The 16,436-nt window shown below is 38.3% G+C and overlaps 1 protein-coding gene across 1 annotated transcript in view; it reads left to right on the top strand.

Moving 5' to 3' along the window:
- Window positions 1-2,937, top strand: part of LOC149080439 (hemocyanin C chain-like) — a 345,862-nt gene extending 342,925 nt beyond the window's left edge. Inside the window, exon 9 of the mRNA XM_089239556.1 lies at window positions 2,643-2,937. Coding sequence (XP_089095682.1) covers window positions 2,643-2,828 — 186 coding nt within the window. The 3' untranslated portion in view covers window positions 2,829-2,937. The remainder of the gene's footprint in view (window positions 1-2,642) is intronic.
- The last annotated feature ends 13,499 nt before the right edge of the window (window positions 2,938-16,436 follow it).

Below are 16,436 nucleotides of genomic sequence, written 5' to 3'. Positions count from 1 at the left end.
TATCAGTATGATTATTAAAAAATATATATATTCATATAGTTTGTTATAGATATGTTATTAACGATTTTAATTGCCGTAGACACAACGTGGGTTCGCAGAGTCAAAGAAATGGCGATTTTAACACAATTTTCAAAAATTCATATAAAATCATGAAATCATTAGAATTGCCTCGGGTTTGTTCCAAAATATTCCCAGGATTCTTGCCGACAATTTTTGCACAGGGTGACGAGACGTCGTCACTCAAAATTTAGAGTTTGAGGCGAAAAAAGAAAGTTACTCACAATTCCGCGAAACCCATACGGATCCATGTTATCCAAGCTCTAATGAGCACCGTAGAAAAACACAAAATTAGTTCACTTCCTGATGAGAAGTCACCACGAAAATTCGTCCCCAAGCACACGAACAACTGACAGACACGAATCTGAAGTCAAACCCCAGAAAATATTAGAAACACTGATCGACCGACCATCACAACAAAAAATTTGCCGGAGCTTCGCTGGACACGTCTGCTCACTACTTCTGATCCTTGACCCCCCGCTCTTGAACCCCTGTCACTGAAACTAATACCCATGGGACTGTGCAAAATAGAATATCTCGAAAGAATTTAAAAAAGGAATAATGATCTCTAAAAATGCTTCAAATGGAGAGCATAATCAAAAAGGAGGGCAAATTCTCTCGACCAAAAAGATTTGGGGTGAATCCAGTGCAATGCATGTCCAAACATATTATCTTAGTCATCACAGCTAGCATGATTGGAAATTTCATCCAAAGAAGAGTCGCTTTGATTTTGCATAATAAGTTCGTCTTCGTTGTTTTCTGCACTTTGCTCTTCACCATCTTCTTCTACATCAGAGATGTCTTCGGATATATAACTGAGAGTTTCAAGTATTTGTTGGCATTCGATTTCCCGACAATTGGCCATGATTTCCCACTCGCTTCTACATCGAGATTGACGCTCACAAAAATGTTCGCACTGTAAATGAGTTGAACTAAGAAGCGTGGGATGCCATGTCAAAACACAGCGATTGGCGCGGAAGAACTGTTGCACCACCGGCAACCACGTTATTTACTTTTTATACAATTTTACTGTGTACAGACAGACACCCCCACATGTTCTTTCCAACTGAACATTCTTGTGCGCGTACTGAAAATGCGTACAAAATACACAAAATACTGTCTCGCGATGACATGTAAATTCACGCTTTTTTTATGTATATAATCGTAAGTTGTGACAGTGATATAAACATTTCCCGACCTTTGGATGACTATATTGAAGGACATCCTCTGCATGGCACCCACAAGGGTGCTGACAGGACCCAGATGATTCTCATCATGTTTTGTTTTTTTTTCGCTATAAATGCACTGTACAGGGGCCCGTGAAAAACTGGTCTGGGGGTCTGCAAAAATCCCAGCCTAGGAGCTCTACTCCAGGATGTGGGGGCCATGGTCCCCTGAAGTATAAACTAGAAATAGATTTTATCAGTGAGTTTACCCCATTTCCTCATTTATACTCCCCTTTAGAAAATATCCCATAGCGTTGTGCCGAATCATTTGAAAACTGAATAAGTTTTCTTGAGCTTAAAAAGTGGGCGAGATTGGAAGCGATACCATTATATATTTTTAAAGTTTTGAAAAAACTATAGATTGTATGAAAAAAACTGCTACAACTACGCAAATGCTGTGAGTTCGAAATTTCAAACAGTGGTCCAAATGGCCGCTCGGTAGTTCTGGGTACAAGTTTTTCTACAAGATTAATGAAATCACTTAAAAAATTTTCTTTTGCACTGAAAGATTCCTTTCGTCAAATTAGGTAAAGTAACGGAGCGAAGTCACCAAATTTTGAAAAATAAAGATGTAGTGGGTGATCAAAGTTCAGAAGCGGTCAGAATGACCACGCGGTAGTTCTAGTGTTAAAGAAAATATATGTACATTAATCGTATTATATGTACAGTGTTAGAGAAACAACGCTAAATATAGATCCAGTTTTTTTTCAATGTCTATACACGTTTTGCATCGCGAAATATAAAAAGATGCAAAGTCTTTAGTTAATAGTCGATCGTAAATTGGTACAACTATGCGTGAGGTGTGTAGGTATAGTAAATGACTATGCGCTGCAAGATCAGTGAAAAATGAAAAAAAACTGGCATAGAAAATGAGAAATGCTCATTTAAATATGCGTGCTCGATGGGTAACAAACATCGGTCCCAATACACTTGTATACACGGAACAGAACTTCCCTTTCTACATTACTGAACATTTCAGATGCGATATGCATCGGTGATGAAATTTTGCATGTCTGCACATTTGTGGCTTATAGTAACCTGCCGTTTTTATGATATCCCCAAAGACAGAAGCTCGTGGAGATTAAGGTCCAGTAATCGTGGAGTGTTCTCTCTCTCCTCACATGATCTTCATTTCAGAAATATGATTTCCATATTGCTAATGCTAGAGGAGGTAGCGAGTGAGAGAAGAAAGACAATGTTAAGGTAAACGAAAAGAATTAAATTCCGTTGATAACGTTACTAATGAAACGTCACAATAAACGAGAAGGAAAAAAATAAATCTTCTCTACTATGAGATATATCACCCGTATAAAGAAGGCGTTAAATTCATACTAATTGTCAAAATTTGTTTTCTCTCAGGTAGGTGACTTCGGAGAGAAAAGCATGTGTGTTGATGCAGTTAGCTACTGTGGAGTGAAAGATCACTTATATCCGGACAGACGAGCGATGGGTTTTCCATTCGATAGAACAATCGAAAAAGACAATATGCGAGAGTGGATGATGCCAAACATGTTTGATGCGGTGATACAGATCGTTCATCACTGAATATTTTTCACCTGTTAAAATTTTTCAAGTTATCTTTGGTTTGAAAAATGTCTTTTCTTGGAAATATAGACTGACAGTTTCTTATTTCGAATAAATTTGGCAGAATGTACGTAATTTCGCTTGATTCATTTAGTTTAACGACAAATAAATTGCTCTTCATAAATTACTCTCATAAAAAAAAGTTGAAAAAAAGTTTTTTTCTTTTAGATTACACTTATTTTTTGAAATAAAACATTGATTTTCCATAATTTTATTGCAAAAACTTCCAACTTATCTTCTTCTCAATTTACCGTAATTACCCGTAATAAAAAGTCACGGATTTAAAACTTCGAAAATTAATTTTTTTCCTTGTCGAGAAATTAAATGTTCTATAGATCATTCAACAACTTTTTTGATGCTTGCCTTCGTAAAAAATTATTTTAATTTTTTCCAATAAGTTATCAATTGTCACTGGTAAATATAATAAATTCGCAGTATGTGTACAAAATTCATCAAAATGGTCGGTGATTATGCATAAATAGTTATTTAAACTAAACTTGCCTGCTATAACCGGAAATTATGCATATAACGTTTCAGCTCGAACAACTCGTAAACCATTGCTTACAAAACTTTTACTTTCAATCAGAAACAATACCCAAATAATGCCCATTTTAGACATGCTATTCATTTCACTATGGGCAGTGCATAGCCAAAATATTTGAATTCGAAATCGAGGCTGGAAACAGGTTAGGGACCGTTCAAGTATTACGTCATCATCGATGGGGGGAAGGGGTTTCCGATTTGCTGACTTTGGATGACAAGGGGGAGGGGGGTTTGGATAATGCTTACGTCATCAACCACCCTTTATGAAAATACGAACTATTCTTAATGGCATCTCACTCGGTGCGCCAAAAACGAGAAAAACCTTTCGATAGTTTGTAGGCACTTCAAGTAACATTCCCCCCCCCCACTATTGATAAGTAGCCACAGAGCCACTTTAGTGATCCCTAAATTTTTCGCGAATCCAAGTGATCTGGAAATGTGTGCGGGCCGCTTAAGTGCTCTGAAACTGAGACAAGCATCACTCAAGTGATTCGTAATTATATGCCGCGGATCACTTAAATGATCTGAGAATGTGCCGCGGGTAACTTGAGTGATGTAAAACTGCACTGGGGGCCACTTAAGTGCTCTAAAACTACGTCACATGTCACTCAAGGAATCTCTAAATGTGACACGGATTGCTTAAGTGTTCTGGAACTGTGTTCTGGGTCATTTAAGTGATCTGAAAATGTGCCACGGGCCGCTTAAATGCTCTGGAATTGTACCACGGGACAATTAAGCGATCTGTAAATGTGCCGCTTAGTTCATTTTTACAAAATTAGGTTTGAGGAGGGCGGGCCGCATCAGATAACCCACAGAGCCATATTTGGTCCGCGGATTTAATGGAGTAAAATGCAAATATGAAAAGTATTTTCATACGTTTTTATACGTATTTTATTACGGGAGTACATTACCGTAAAGTTGAGAAAAAGATGATGAAAAGATGAGAAAAACTTTAAGAGAGGTGGTTGTACGCACAAAAACAAACAATTCATCAAAGGTCTTCTTCAAATTCTTGGTCTGAAATGAAATGCAAACGTGCTACAGGGCGCAACATAGCAAACATGTTTTCGGATTGGGCAATCCCTGTGGGGAAAACGCTCACCGTACATTCGTACTGTTTTTGTGGTACTTCCGTTTGCAGCTTCATAAATGAAATGCATGTCTGCTTTTTCAGTATTACTAAAGTGCGCCATTATCCCGTACGTTACAACTGTTAGAAAGTTTGCACGCTGGAATAACTTCAAAGGGCTGGCGTTCGTGCCTTTTATTCACACTGACACAGATTTTCATACAGTTTCTTCTTCCCCATGTTACATTTGTATGCATGGTGTTCTTTTTCTCCCGATAAATTTCAACAGGCATGCCGTTTTAACGTTTGTGGAGCGGCCGTTTCGAAGCGAAACACGTTTACGTTTCATGTTAGACCATGCATTGTTGGATGACAATTGTTTATATTGGTGTGTACTATCACCTTTTTTAAAGTTTCTCTCATCTTTTCTGAATCACTCTGTATATGTATATATACATGGTGGGCAAAATGTCCGTAGAAACTTTAAAAATTCATAAAAACCGGAAAAATAACCGAAATAAAACAGGCTTTGCAGGGTTAGCATCGCTAGATCACGGGAATTTTTTTTAAGACGGGAAAAAAAAGTAACCCAAAAAAACAGTCGATAGGTTACGAAGTCGAAGAAAAGATACGCATGTAACTAACAGAATGCTTCCAAATATCGTTTATTACAGCAGAATGTGTTCCACATGACCACCCCCACAGGGGATAACACATTGCAGGCAAGTCACAAATCCAGCAATGGCAGAGTGCAGCAGGTCGGGATGTATACATGACACCTCTCGGCGAATCGCATCTTTCAGTTCCGACAGATCAGATGGACCGGATCGATACACCGAGATTTCTAATATCTCCATAACCAGAAGTCTGCCGGTGTTGAATCTGGAGACCCAAGCCGTGGGAACCTGCAACGCCTGCTAATGATTTTGTCTTCCCCGAACTTCTGTATCAGAAATGCCTTGACCGGAGTAGCAGTGTGACTAGTTGCTCCATCTGGCATAAACGTGACGGTAGAAAGCGCATCTCTTTCACGCAAACATGGCACTACTTTCTCGCTTTAAATAACGGTGCTCATTCACCGCGTAGTCGTTTTCCACTCATTTAATGGACACTGCGTTTCGAAGAAGAAGGGTCCTCTGATGAACGAACTTATGAACCCACACCACGCTGTCACTTTTGGGGAATGCAATGGTTTCTACGTGTATTCACGTAGAGTAGACGTCGCCCAGATGCGGCAGTCATGAGTATTAACATCGCCATGAAGCGAAAAATGAGCTTCATGTGTCCACAAGATGTTAAAGACCCAGGTGGGATTCTGTTCGATTTTGGAGAAAGCCCACCTCGCAAATGCTTCCCTCTGTACGGTATCCGCTGGTAAAATTTCATGGCACGACTGCAATCTGTATGGGAACAGATCAAGGATTCCATGAAGAATACTGCGTATCGAGGATGGTGGTAAGCCCTTGGCAGCTTCTGGTCAGCTGCTGGTCCCTGCAGCTGATTCGGACGTTAACGCTTCCATTTCGGCTGCAACACGCGGCAAACGTGCCTCCCTAAAACATGGTCGTCCGGCTTTTACGTCATTGGTTGTGGATTAAGAGCGCAAGGCTCTTATAACCATCTCATTTGCATATTTGCATAACCGAAGTCGTTCGTACCAGCGCCATCTATCGGCTGTTTTTTCCATGTCTTAAAAAAATGTCCGTGACCTAGTGAGCATTGAAATTAACAGAAATTGATTATAATAACATATGAGGTTATTCTCTCTATGATATTCTCTTCCGAAATTTCAAATTTAAAAAAAAAATATTTTTTGCATTAAAAAATGAATTTTTGATCGTGGGAGGAAGGCACGAGCCCCCCGTGTACGTTTCTGATCCCAACAATATGCGATAGGATTCAGAGGGACAGAGAGGGACAGAGCTGATGACGAAATTTTGCTGACAAGGGGAGGGGGGTCAAAAATGGCTAAAAATTTGCTTACGTAATACTTGAACAGCCCCCTTCGAAAAAACATACAAATTTTTTAGCAGACCTTTCTACCTCGTCCCACAAATATTCAATTGGGTTGAGATCGGTTGACTGAGGGGGGCCTTTGATCTTAGCCAAAAGGCCGAGAAGCGATATGACTGAGGGGGCCATTGAAGCGATTAAAACACTTAATCATATTCCTCAAACCAAGCTGAGGTAATTCCATCCCCTTGGGAGGGTGCATTGTCCTGCTGTAAATTGCCATTTATCATCATCATCAGGAAACATTATGACCATAAACGGGTCCACGCAGTCAGCAACAATGTGCATGTGCTGACATTGACATGTTTCAAATAGAAATAAGGGACCAAGAGTAGGAAAATGCTCCCCAGACCATAATTCTGCTGCCACTCGGTTGAACAGTTGTCATGCCGGATCCATGGCTTCGTGCAGCTTGGGCAACATCTTCTAAAGGAGAAAGCCTGAGCCCAAGATTCGTGACGTCATCGAGATCCGTCCTATGAAACCCATCTTCCCTGTAAGATCGTTTACCAGCAGCACCACACACTAACGCCAATATGTTATATATTTGACCCAGTTGCTATATTTTTTTCTCAATATTATAGAAAAAGAGGCCGAATTAGTAAAGACTTGAGCACTCGAATAGACAAGTTTATACTTGTAATTCATTATTTATAAGTATCAATTAGGGCCAGAGTTTTAATAAAAACTGAATATATTTGTAAAACTTCCCCAAAAGCATTAATCTTTCAGAACTTCATTTCTGTTGATTTTAACCAAAAAAAATGTTCATTGAATACCAAAATAAAATTGAGACCAAAATTTTCAACTATATAATATCCTTTATTTTTTATCACACATGCAATATATACTTTGCGGTTTTTAAAGAAAAATTGTACCTGTCTATATTTTCCAAACCTGGCTTTTGAATAAGTATTTGTATATATTTTCCAGTTAAAACATGGAAAACCCAATTCATCAACACAGAATTTGCAATTTCTAAAGAATCCAAAGTTGTTTATCATAATGCATTGCGAGTCTATTTCGAAAATGCACCTTCTGTACCCATCATTGACAAACGTAGATTAATTTTGAGAATTATATTATGAAACAAGGTGTGATCTTATGTTCAAGAAGGGCTAAACAAGAACCTCACGAAATTTATAGGCGGGGGCGAAATTCTATTTGGGAAAGAACACCCATATTAATACAGCCAGCTTTTCTGATATTTTTAATGAGATGCACTATCAGGGAAAAAATGGTCTGGCCCTGTATGTTGAAGGGCGAGGATTTATTTATTTATTTATTTATTTACGTCTCAACAGGCAAGGATTGCCCAATTACAGAGATGGACAAGAGAAGAAAAATACAAAAACATAAATACAACAAACTACAAAAAAAAAAAAAAAAAAATACCAATGGAAATACATACGGAAAAGGCATATTAACCAGCTGAGGGGCCGCGACGCATATGTGAGTCAAAACTCTAGTGTACCAAAAGGGGCAGCAACTCACATATGCGTTCACCAAAAATGGTTTCGAAAGTGCCAGGAACGCACATCTGCGTCGGAGAAAACCAGTTCCTTCCCCCATATCTATTGTATTGCACCGGACACTAATACTGCCATGTCATACGCCCCTTTCCTTTCTCCATTTTTAATCTTTCAGACTGCCCCTCACTTGAAGATCTCTAAAATAAAAGGGCACGGGAAAAGAAGAGTTGTGGGGCACATGTACCTTCCTACACATTGATAACACAAATACTCATACATAGACGAACACAAAGGAACAATTGAGTGTTGTTTGACATCGGTTTTCTTCGAGGATTATCACGAAGACTACTTTGGGTTGGGGCAACACCCCCTAAAGAAGAGGGGTGTCTTCTTTAGGGGGTGTTGGTTGGGGAGGTATTAGGAACTCAGCAGTGGAATAGAAGCATTCTTGGATATCGGATAATTCCTGTCAACAAAGGGAAACAGATTTTCTTGTAAAAGGCCTTGATAGACTGTAGCATATTTCATTCTGTCAATTTATCGATGTCGCCAATTTTTATTAAACGTTGTGTTTATCATAGAAATTTTATGCAACCTTTCAATAATTGTGTGTTGCAATTGAAAATGAAATACCTATAGCAGAGCAATAAAATCATGAGAGGAAACAGAGAGGACTGGTCGCCTCTACCGAGTGGCGTACGCAGCATCAACTTTCGAGAGAGGCATAACAGACTTCGGGGGGGGGGGGGAGAGCACAAAAAATTTTGTTCCTGAGAAATTCTGAGTTACTACCCTTCAAAGAGCATTTATATTAACAGAAATTGTTAAATATAATATATAAAGAGTATTTTCTTTTGATATTTCAATTTTTTTTACATAAATCTAGTGAAACTTTCATAGGCGGCCATGCCTATTCTCTGGCCAACTTACCTTTGCGGCAAGTTTTTCTCGGAACGGAAAATAGGCTCCATAGACATGGGCTCCATAACCCATATTTCGCGGCCACCTCTGTATGCGATAAGCGGCCAACCTGTCGTCTTAGAGGAGTTTCACTGTATAATTTCTTTTTCCTAATTTTTAATGGGCTTGGGGGGTCGGTGCACGGACCCCAGCCTCCCTGCCCCTACCGCCCTCCGTTTCCCCAAAAATAAATCTGTGTTATCATAGGCGGAGAGTGGAGGAGGAAAATCCGCCCCCTCGTTCTAAGCGCCTGCATCCGCTTATGAATGAAATACAGTGTGAATCCCCTCTGTTGCGGACACCCTGCGGAACAAAACAACTTGTCCGTAAAAGAGGAGTGACCGTAAAGGAGGAGTTTTTCGTTTGTGATTGAGAAATTACTTTGTGAAAAAAATTCATTATTTGAACATCAGTGACAAAGGGTCCATAGGTGGATCCTTTGATCTCAGATTTATTTTTCTTGTAATCTTGCACATAGTAATGAGCAGAGATACGGAAGTTCACGGGGAGGGGGGGGGGGGTCAACATAATTTTTAGCAAATTTCAGCTTTATTAGCTTTGCATTGAGATAAGTAGACCATTCTTCAAATACAGATAAATACTACGTATTACCTGTACAAAATACATTCCTATTCATTATACTAGCAAGTTTGAAAGAAACGTAACGTCAGTACAAGTGAAAAGAGATAAAGATTTTCCTTTCCCCTCTAAATCCCTCTTCCTGAAATTCTTTTTTTTCCCCTCCTTTTATTGTTAGTTAAAATTGTTTCTTTCCTGATAAGAAACTATCTCAAAAACGGTTATTCAGTTGCCTATTATCAATTGACTGCTTCATCACCTTCATTTTCACTTGCGACAATATTGAAACAAAGTAAAAAAAAGTGAGCGACAGAGAAGAGCTTTTATCAAGCTCAGAAAATGAATCATCTAAATCATCTGTTTCTCAGTTGGAAGAGGAAGACATAAATGATGTAATATGGACTGGTGCAAACTTAATGCAAGAAATCCTCGAGAAATATGCGAGAATATTATTAATATTACAAATATGCCGCTAGTTCTCAATGCCTTGCAATGCGGAACATTTTACTGAATTTTTGTAGCCTACTGTATTTTTATGTGTGGGGACTTCTTCTCATTCTTTTATTTTTCTACTACTATCGGTTCAATTCACAAATTTAATAATTGCTACTTCAAATGTCTTTCTTATATTCATTATAATTTTCAAGTACTTCGTTTACCCCACATCTGTATGTTAGAGAAAATACTTCATTGAAAAGCTATCAAAACTCATTTTGTGAGAATGGTATGAACTCATGTGTATATGTTGCAGTAAATATGAAAAATCGGTGATTACCCATAACCGCCAGTTATTATGCGTAATCACCAATCGCGTCGGTGTAAAGTAGATTAATTTTCCTACATTTATCACTTTTATCAGTGATTACTCATAATTCCCGAATGCAGTTGATAAATAACATAAATATGGAACAAATCATGCAGAAATATCCCCAAATTTAACCACTTATCAGTTTTTCCCGTACGTGATGGGAGGAATTGAATTAAATTACAATAATGTTATAATGATAGAACCATATAAATTATTATCAATCTTGTAATGTTAGCTATCGTTAGAATGTTACCTTTAGAATGTTGGAATTACCTTATGGGTGAGACAATATACTAGGTAAAAACAACGTGAGCATACCAAAAATTAGAAGGGAACAACAGCTAGATGCGTTTCGGAACTGTATGGAGTTCCTTCTTCGGTAGCAGACAAATAGTGGAAAGACAAAATAATCTTTATAGCAGGAGTTACTCGCTGTTCAAGACAAAGAGTCGGACTTTTTGACTCTTTGTCTTGAACATCGGTATTTGTCTATTTATCACCGGTAAATGTGATAAATTCGGAAAATTTAACAAATTTGTCAAAATGGTCTGGAATTATTCATAATAACCGAATTTTTCGCATTTACCATAAAATATATACGGGGGCGCAGGTAACGGTACAAACGGCATTTTACTGGCGAACGTTGTCACTAGTGGCATACTCCCAATTAGAAAAAGTATCCAAATAGCGAGCATTACTCAGATACGTCATTCATGTTTCAAAGGGTTGTTAGTTACTAAAATAAAACACATTAGTTTTTGTACGGACACCCTGTGCCCGAAAATGAAATTAAAAAGTTGTACCCTGTCTGTTTCTCTACTGCAGCCAACAAAAAACAAATTCCACGTTTCCACGTGGTAAAACAGTTTACCCGCATTCCAATGCTATTTTTCCCTAACATTCCCCCATTTTTCTAATTCGAATATCTCAGTGAATATTCCACTTAGAAACGTGGAATTTTTTGACATCATAAGGAGAGTCAGGGCAACAACTTTCTAGTTGGATTTTTGGGCATAGTATGTCCGTATAGAAAGTTAAATTTTATATTTTAATAACTATAGTACCCCTTGCAACATGAATGCGTGTCTGTGCATTCACGACTTCAGTAAATTTACAAATTTAAATAAAGTCTTGTTGAAAAAACGGAACAAATTGTGTAAAAAAATAATCGGAACAAAAATTACAGGAATGTCCCGTAATAAGGGACACATGTGGTCCGAAAAATTGTATGAGACATATCAGTGGTCCTTGGGGTCAGAAAGGTTGAGAAACGCCGAACTAAAAAATTCGAGTATTGAAAACGGAAATGACATAGCATTAAATTAAATTGGAGTTTTTTACTTTTTTTAGCCGTAACACGAATTCAACAGAATGATCAACTTTAGAAGCCTTATATTTTGTATCTGAAAGCGCCTATCAAATAACAATACAAACGCCTATAAAAAAAGTTTGTACACACCTATACAAACAAAATGTTCGATTTTCATTATTTGTGAAATTAGTGGAACAGCAAATATAAGGTATATTTATAATTCAGATGGATTTGTACGACCCATTTCTGAAGCCGATGCGATAAGAACCCCTGAAATAGATTGATCTAAAAAAAAAATCAAGCATAAATTATACGTTCAAGGTCTATACACACTTTTCCTCCTTTATTTTTTTAATTTCCCTCATCTATATTTCTGAATAGTTAAACCCGTGAACAAGTCTCTACTGTGTCAGAACGATTGAGCAGATTCGACAAAAATCCAGAGGTGCACTATTGTTCAGCCTAAAGAATAGAGGCATTAAGTGGGCGTTACACAAATGCCACTTCAGTCAAATCCCTAGCACCCCTTGCTCGATGTCCTGCGGAGCAGAAGGGGGGAAAGCATTTTCTAGCTGGCCACTTTTGAAAACATTTTGTTGAAGGTGAAGTGTTTTTTTTCAAACCATTTTGTGAATCTTCTGTGATCCTCGGAGGGTTAACATGCATATTCACTACTCACACATACTTTTAAGAATTCCCTTATAGTTGAATTGAACATATCGGGTTTCACATCGCACTGATTATATATATTGCACATCTCAAAAATAGGGGACCGTCGTAAAATATTTGTTCGGGGTTTAGGGAGGCGAAAAGTTCGCCGAACAGGCCTATTTCCAATTGGCACAGAAAAATCAACAAGTTGAAGAAGGTGGGAGTCATCAATTATATTATTTACAAGTTTATACAAAAAGCGAAGGTAACTTCTTCTTCTTCGGCATTCCAATGATTGGAAATGGAAAAAACGTCGCAGTTCAGTTGTACTTACGTCATTGATGTAGACGTGAAATTGCCTGTAAAACATGTAACGTAGAAATCTGTTCTGAACTCTTTCTAGAATCAGTGAGTCTAGATTGTTGTGAGGACTCCATATAATAGTGCAGCACTCTAGTTTCGGGAGCACGTAAGTCCTGAAAAGTGTCGCGATTGTTGTGATTGATTTGAAATTATTGCTGCTCCTCACAACAAATCCTAGCAGTTTCAAGCATTTATTGGTGAGATCATATATGGATCGGTAAATGCAAGCTTGGAGTCAAAGAAAATACCAAGGTCTTTGATTACGGAAACACGGCTGATCGAAACAGCATCAATGGTGTAGTCGAATTCGGTCGATGACAATTTTCTTGTATAGCTGATGACGTGGCATTTTCGAACATTAAGCTGGAAGAAATTAGCCCCACACCAATCATGGAGAGACTGTAGGTCTCTTTGTAGAGCCATGCAATCTTCCAGACTCCCAACTTCGCGATAAATTTTCACGTCGTCAGCATACATCAGACACTTTGATGCACTGAAGCATCGAGGAAGGTCATTCACGAATATTAAGAACAGCAATTGTCCAAGATTCGAACACTGGGGAACACCTGATCCACTAACATACTTTGTTGAAATTCCGTTATGAAATACAACTTGGGATGTTCTCAAATTTATGTAGCTGGTGAACCAATTGATAGAGTTCTCGGACACATTGAAAGAACGGAGTTTGTAAAATAGTGTCTGGTGATTTATTTTGTCGAAAGCCTTAGTGAAATCCGTGTAAATGACGTCTGTTTGCTTGTTGGCGTCGATTGACTTAGCAAGATCGTGAGTGAGATGAGCATGGAAATTTATATGGGGACAAATAGACAAACTCACTATTGTTTTGTTATTAATGCAATTAATTATCAGTTGCGATGGCTACAACAATAAAGCCAATAACATCCAAACGTGAATCAATTTTGAGAATTACATTATGAAGCAACGAGCCATATCTGTTCAAAACAGGTAAAATATGTATCTGACCAAATTTATAGACATGGGGGAAAAATTCTATTTAATACTCTATGATTGTACACTACTCCCACGTTGGTATCAACAATATAATAATCACTTGAGTATTTTAAGTTGTTTTATGTGTTGAGAAATTTAATTTATATGGAAAAATAAATTGATTTTTTTTAACATAATAAAGTCTAGCCCAGTTATAACATCACCACCCGTCCTAAAGAATTTTGGCGTTATATCGGTTAAAGGTTGGAATAATGTTTCAGAGAGAGGCTTCATTACATAAATTCACACGTTTATAATGAAACACTATCTTTGTCTTATTAGTGTTATTCTATAAATATTTCAACACATCCAATTTTAAGAGAAAATTTGTGAAATTTTAAATACTGTACAATATTACTTGAATATTTCTTGATATAAAACTAAAGAGACACATATTTTACACTTACCTATGTAATTATTTTAGTTCTACATTACATTATAATCCCTATATAGAAGATCTGTTCGCTGAAAATTTCTGGCACCTGTAGTGACAGATTGTATAAGCACAAATAGTCTACCAAAAGACTCATTAGATATTTGGATGCGGCGAAACTGTTCACCTCACTGTATTTCAAACGCGTGCTACTACATATTGTTAATTTGATCTAATTATAATGTTCCACAACACATACACACTGTTTATGTCTCCTCACACACATCTCGACTTGGTGGGTCGCAATATGGCACGAAGCAAGTTCAATGGAAGACATATCATTCAAGACGGTTGCTTGGGCTAGATTTTTGTCATTGTTTGGTAGTTACAATCAATGCAAGCTCCAGTCCTCACTCTTCTTGGGTGTTCAGCAAATTCACATGATTCTGATCTGGTCACATGATCCCATGATACTGTCCAAGTCATACACACCTATTGACATGAAATAAAAGCATCATTAGACTTGAATTTTTTTCAAAATTTGTGAATGTATTTAGTTGAAATTGTAACATTGAAAAAATTTAGGATTTTCATTACTTTGACCCTAGCAGGTCTTACCAAGATCTCTTTATGATGGAAATATATTGTGTTGATGAATATTTACAATCGTTTGAAAATTTTCTCGTAATGGTACCTACGAGAGTTTAACATGATGTAACTTTACAGCGACACAATTTTTTTCTAATTGCTCTTAAAAATAGCGCAATATTTTGCCTGGATAATCTGTTTTGATTGCAATGCTCCGCCGCAAGAACTAAGTTTCTTGGATTAATTGAACATTTTATATAATTTTCCGAAGTATGTTGTTTGTGCCAGCAATCCCCGATGGATAATGCAGTCTAACGATTTAGATGATCTATATCGATTATACGTTTTTAATACACTGGTGTAAGAAATTAAGAGAATTTGCAGACTTGGTCGATTATCTCTAGAACTACTGTACCGATTTTAATGAAATTTGATATGTACATACATTGATACAATACAAAACAAATAACCATTCAATAATTGTAATACACACGCATGATCGTGCGTAACACTCATTGGAGTCGGAAGGTATGAAACAGCGGTTGCAGAATAAACAAAAAAATGGGTTAATAGATGGGTTAATAAGGGGCATGGTCCCCTCTTACCCTGTGAACCAATTGCCCTGTGGCAATTGGTCCCACTCGTTCAGCAACGCTGTTTTCATTCCCTTGATGGTTCCCGGAGGGGGGTTGCGAGTTGCAATTGCCCTCCCCAGAGCGTCCCAGACATGCTCTATAGGGTTAAGATCTGGAGATCTGGCTGGCCAATCCATCCGGCGCGAATATCCTCACTCTCTAGAAAATCGTCGCGCAGAAGAGCTCTATGTGACCTCACGTTATCGTCCATTAAAAGGAACTCAGGGCCAACTGCACCCCTGAAAAGCCGAACATAGGGTTCCAAGACCTCATCCCTATACCTCACACCAGTCACAGTGCCTCTTTTAAAGACATGGAGAGGTGTGCGGCCATCCAACATGATGCCTGCCCAGACCATTAAACCTCCTCCGCCATAATGATCGATTTCGCGGACATTGGAGGATAGGTAGCGGGTCTCTGGTTCTCTCCATATGAACGTACGGCGAGAATCGGTGCTTAGGCTGAACCGGGACTCATCAGTGAAGAGAACGGTCGCCCATTGATCCATACTCTAATCTCTATGCTCTCTGCACCATGATAAACGGATTCTCCTGTCCGTAGAAGTGAGCGGGACGCAAACAACAGGTCCTCTTGCAAACAACCCTCTCTCATGAAGTCTTTTGGAAACAGTCACCCTTGATATACGGGTTCCTGTGGCTGCATACAAGTCACGAGAGAGCTGAGAAGCTGTAGCACTCCTGTTACGCCTCGTTATAATCGACAAATGGCGATCTTCTCTGGCCGTCGTGGCTTTTGGACGACCTTGCCCAGGCTTTCTGTCGATGGATCCGGTATCCTGGAACTGTTTCCATAAGTTACACACGACGCTGGGCGTTAAATTGAACTCTCTACAAATCTGGACTTGAGATATGCTTCTAGCCTCCCCACAATTCGTCACCTCATTCCATCATCTAAACATTGGTGGTTACTCATTTTCACTGTTACAATTTGAAATTAACCGATTGCTGCAAAATAACACCAAGAAATTCGCAGAGGTGTGCTAGCGAACGAAATGCGTCTTAACTTACGCGCGCTTATAAAGCCTGTTTCTCTACTGGCTCCGCCTACACACACGTGTACGCTTACGTATTTGACGTAAAAGATTTGCATTTTTGTCCAGATGCAGTGGTTTTACATTCAGTTCAGTTCTTTTCATGAAATTCGATAAAATATGCAAATTCTCTTAATTTAT

The sequence above is a fragment of the Pholcus phalangioides genome, unplaced genomic scaffold, assembly GCF_987345545.1.
Source record: "Pholcus phalangioides strain wild (caught in Gottingen) unplaced genomic scaffold, Ppha-v1.0 ptg000011l_1, whole genome shotgun sequence".
NCBI lineage: Eukaryota > Metazoa > Arthropoda > Arachnida > Araneae > Pholcidae > Pholcus > Pholcus phalangioides.
The sequence above is the reverse complement of the archived record's forward strand: the minus strand, read 5'-3'. Positions and strand labels throughout refer to the sequence as shown.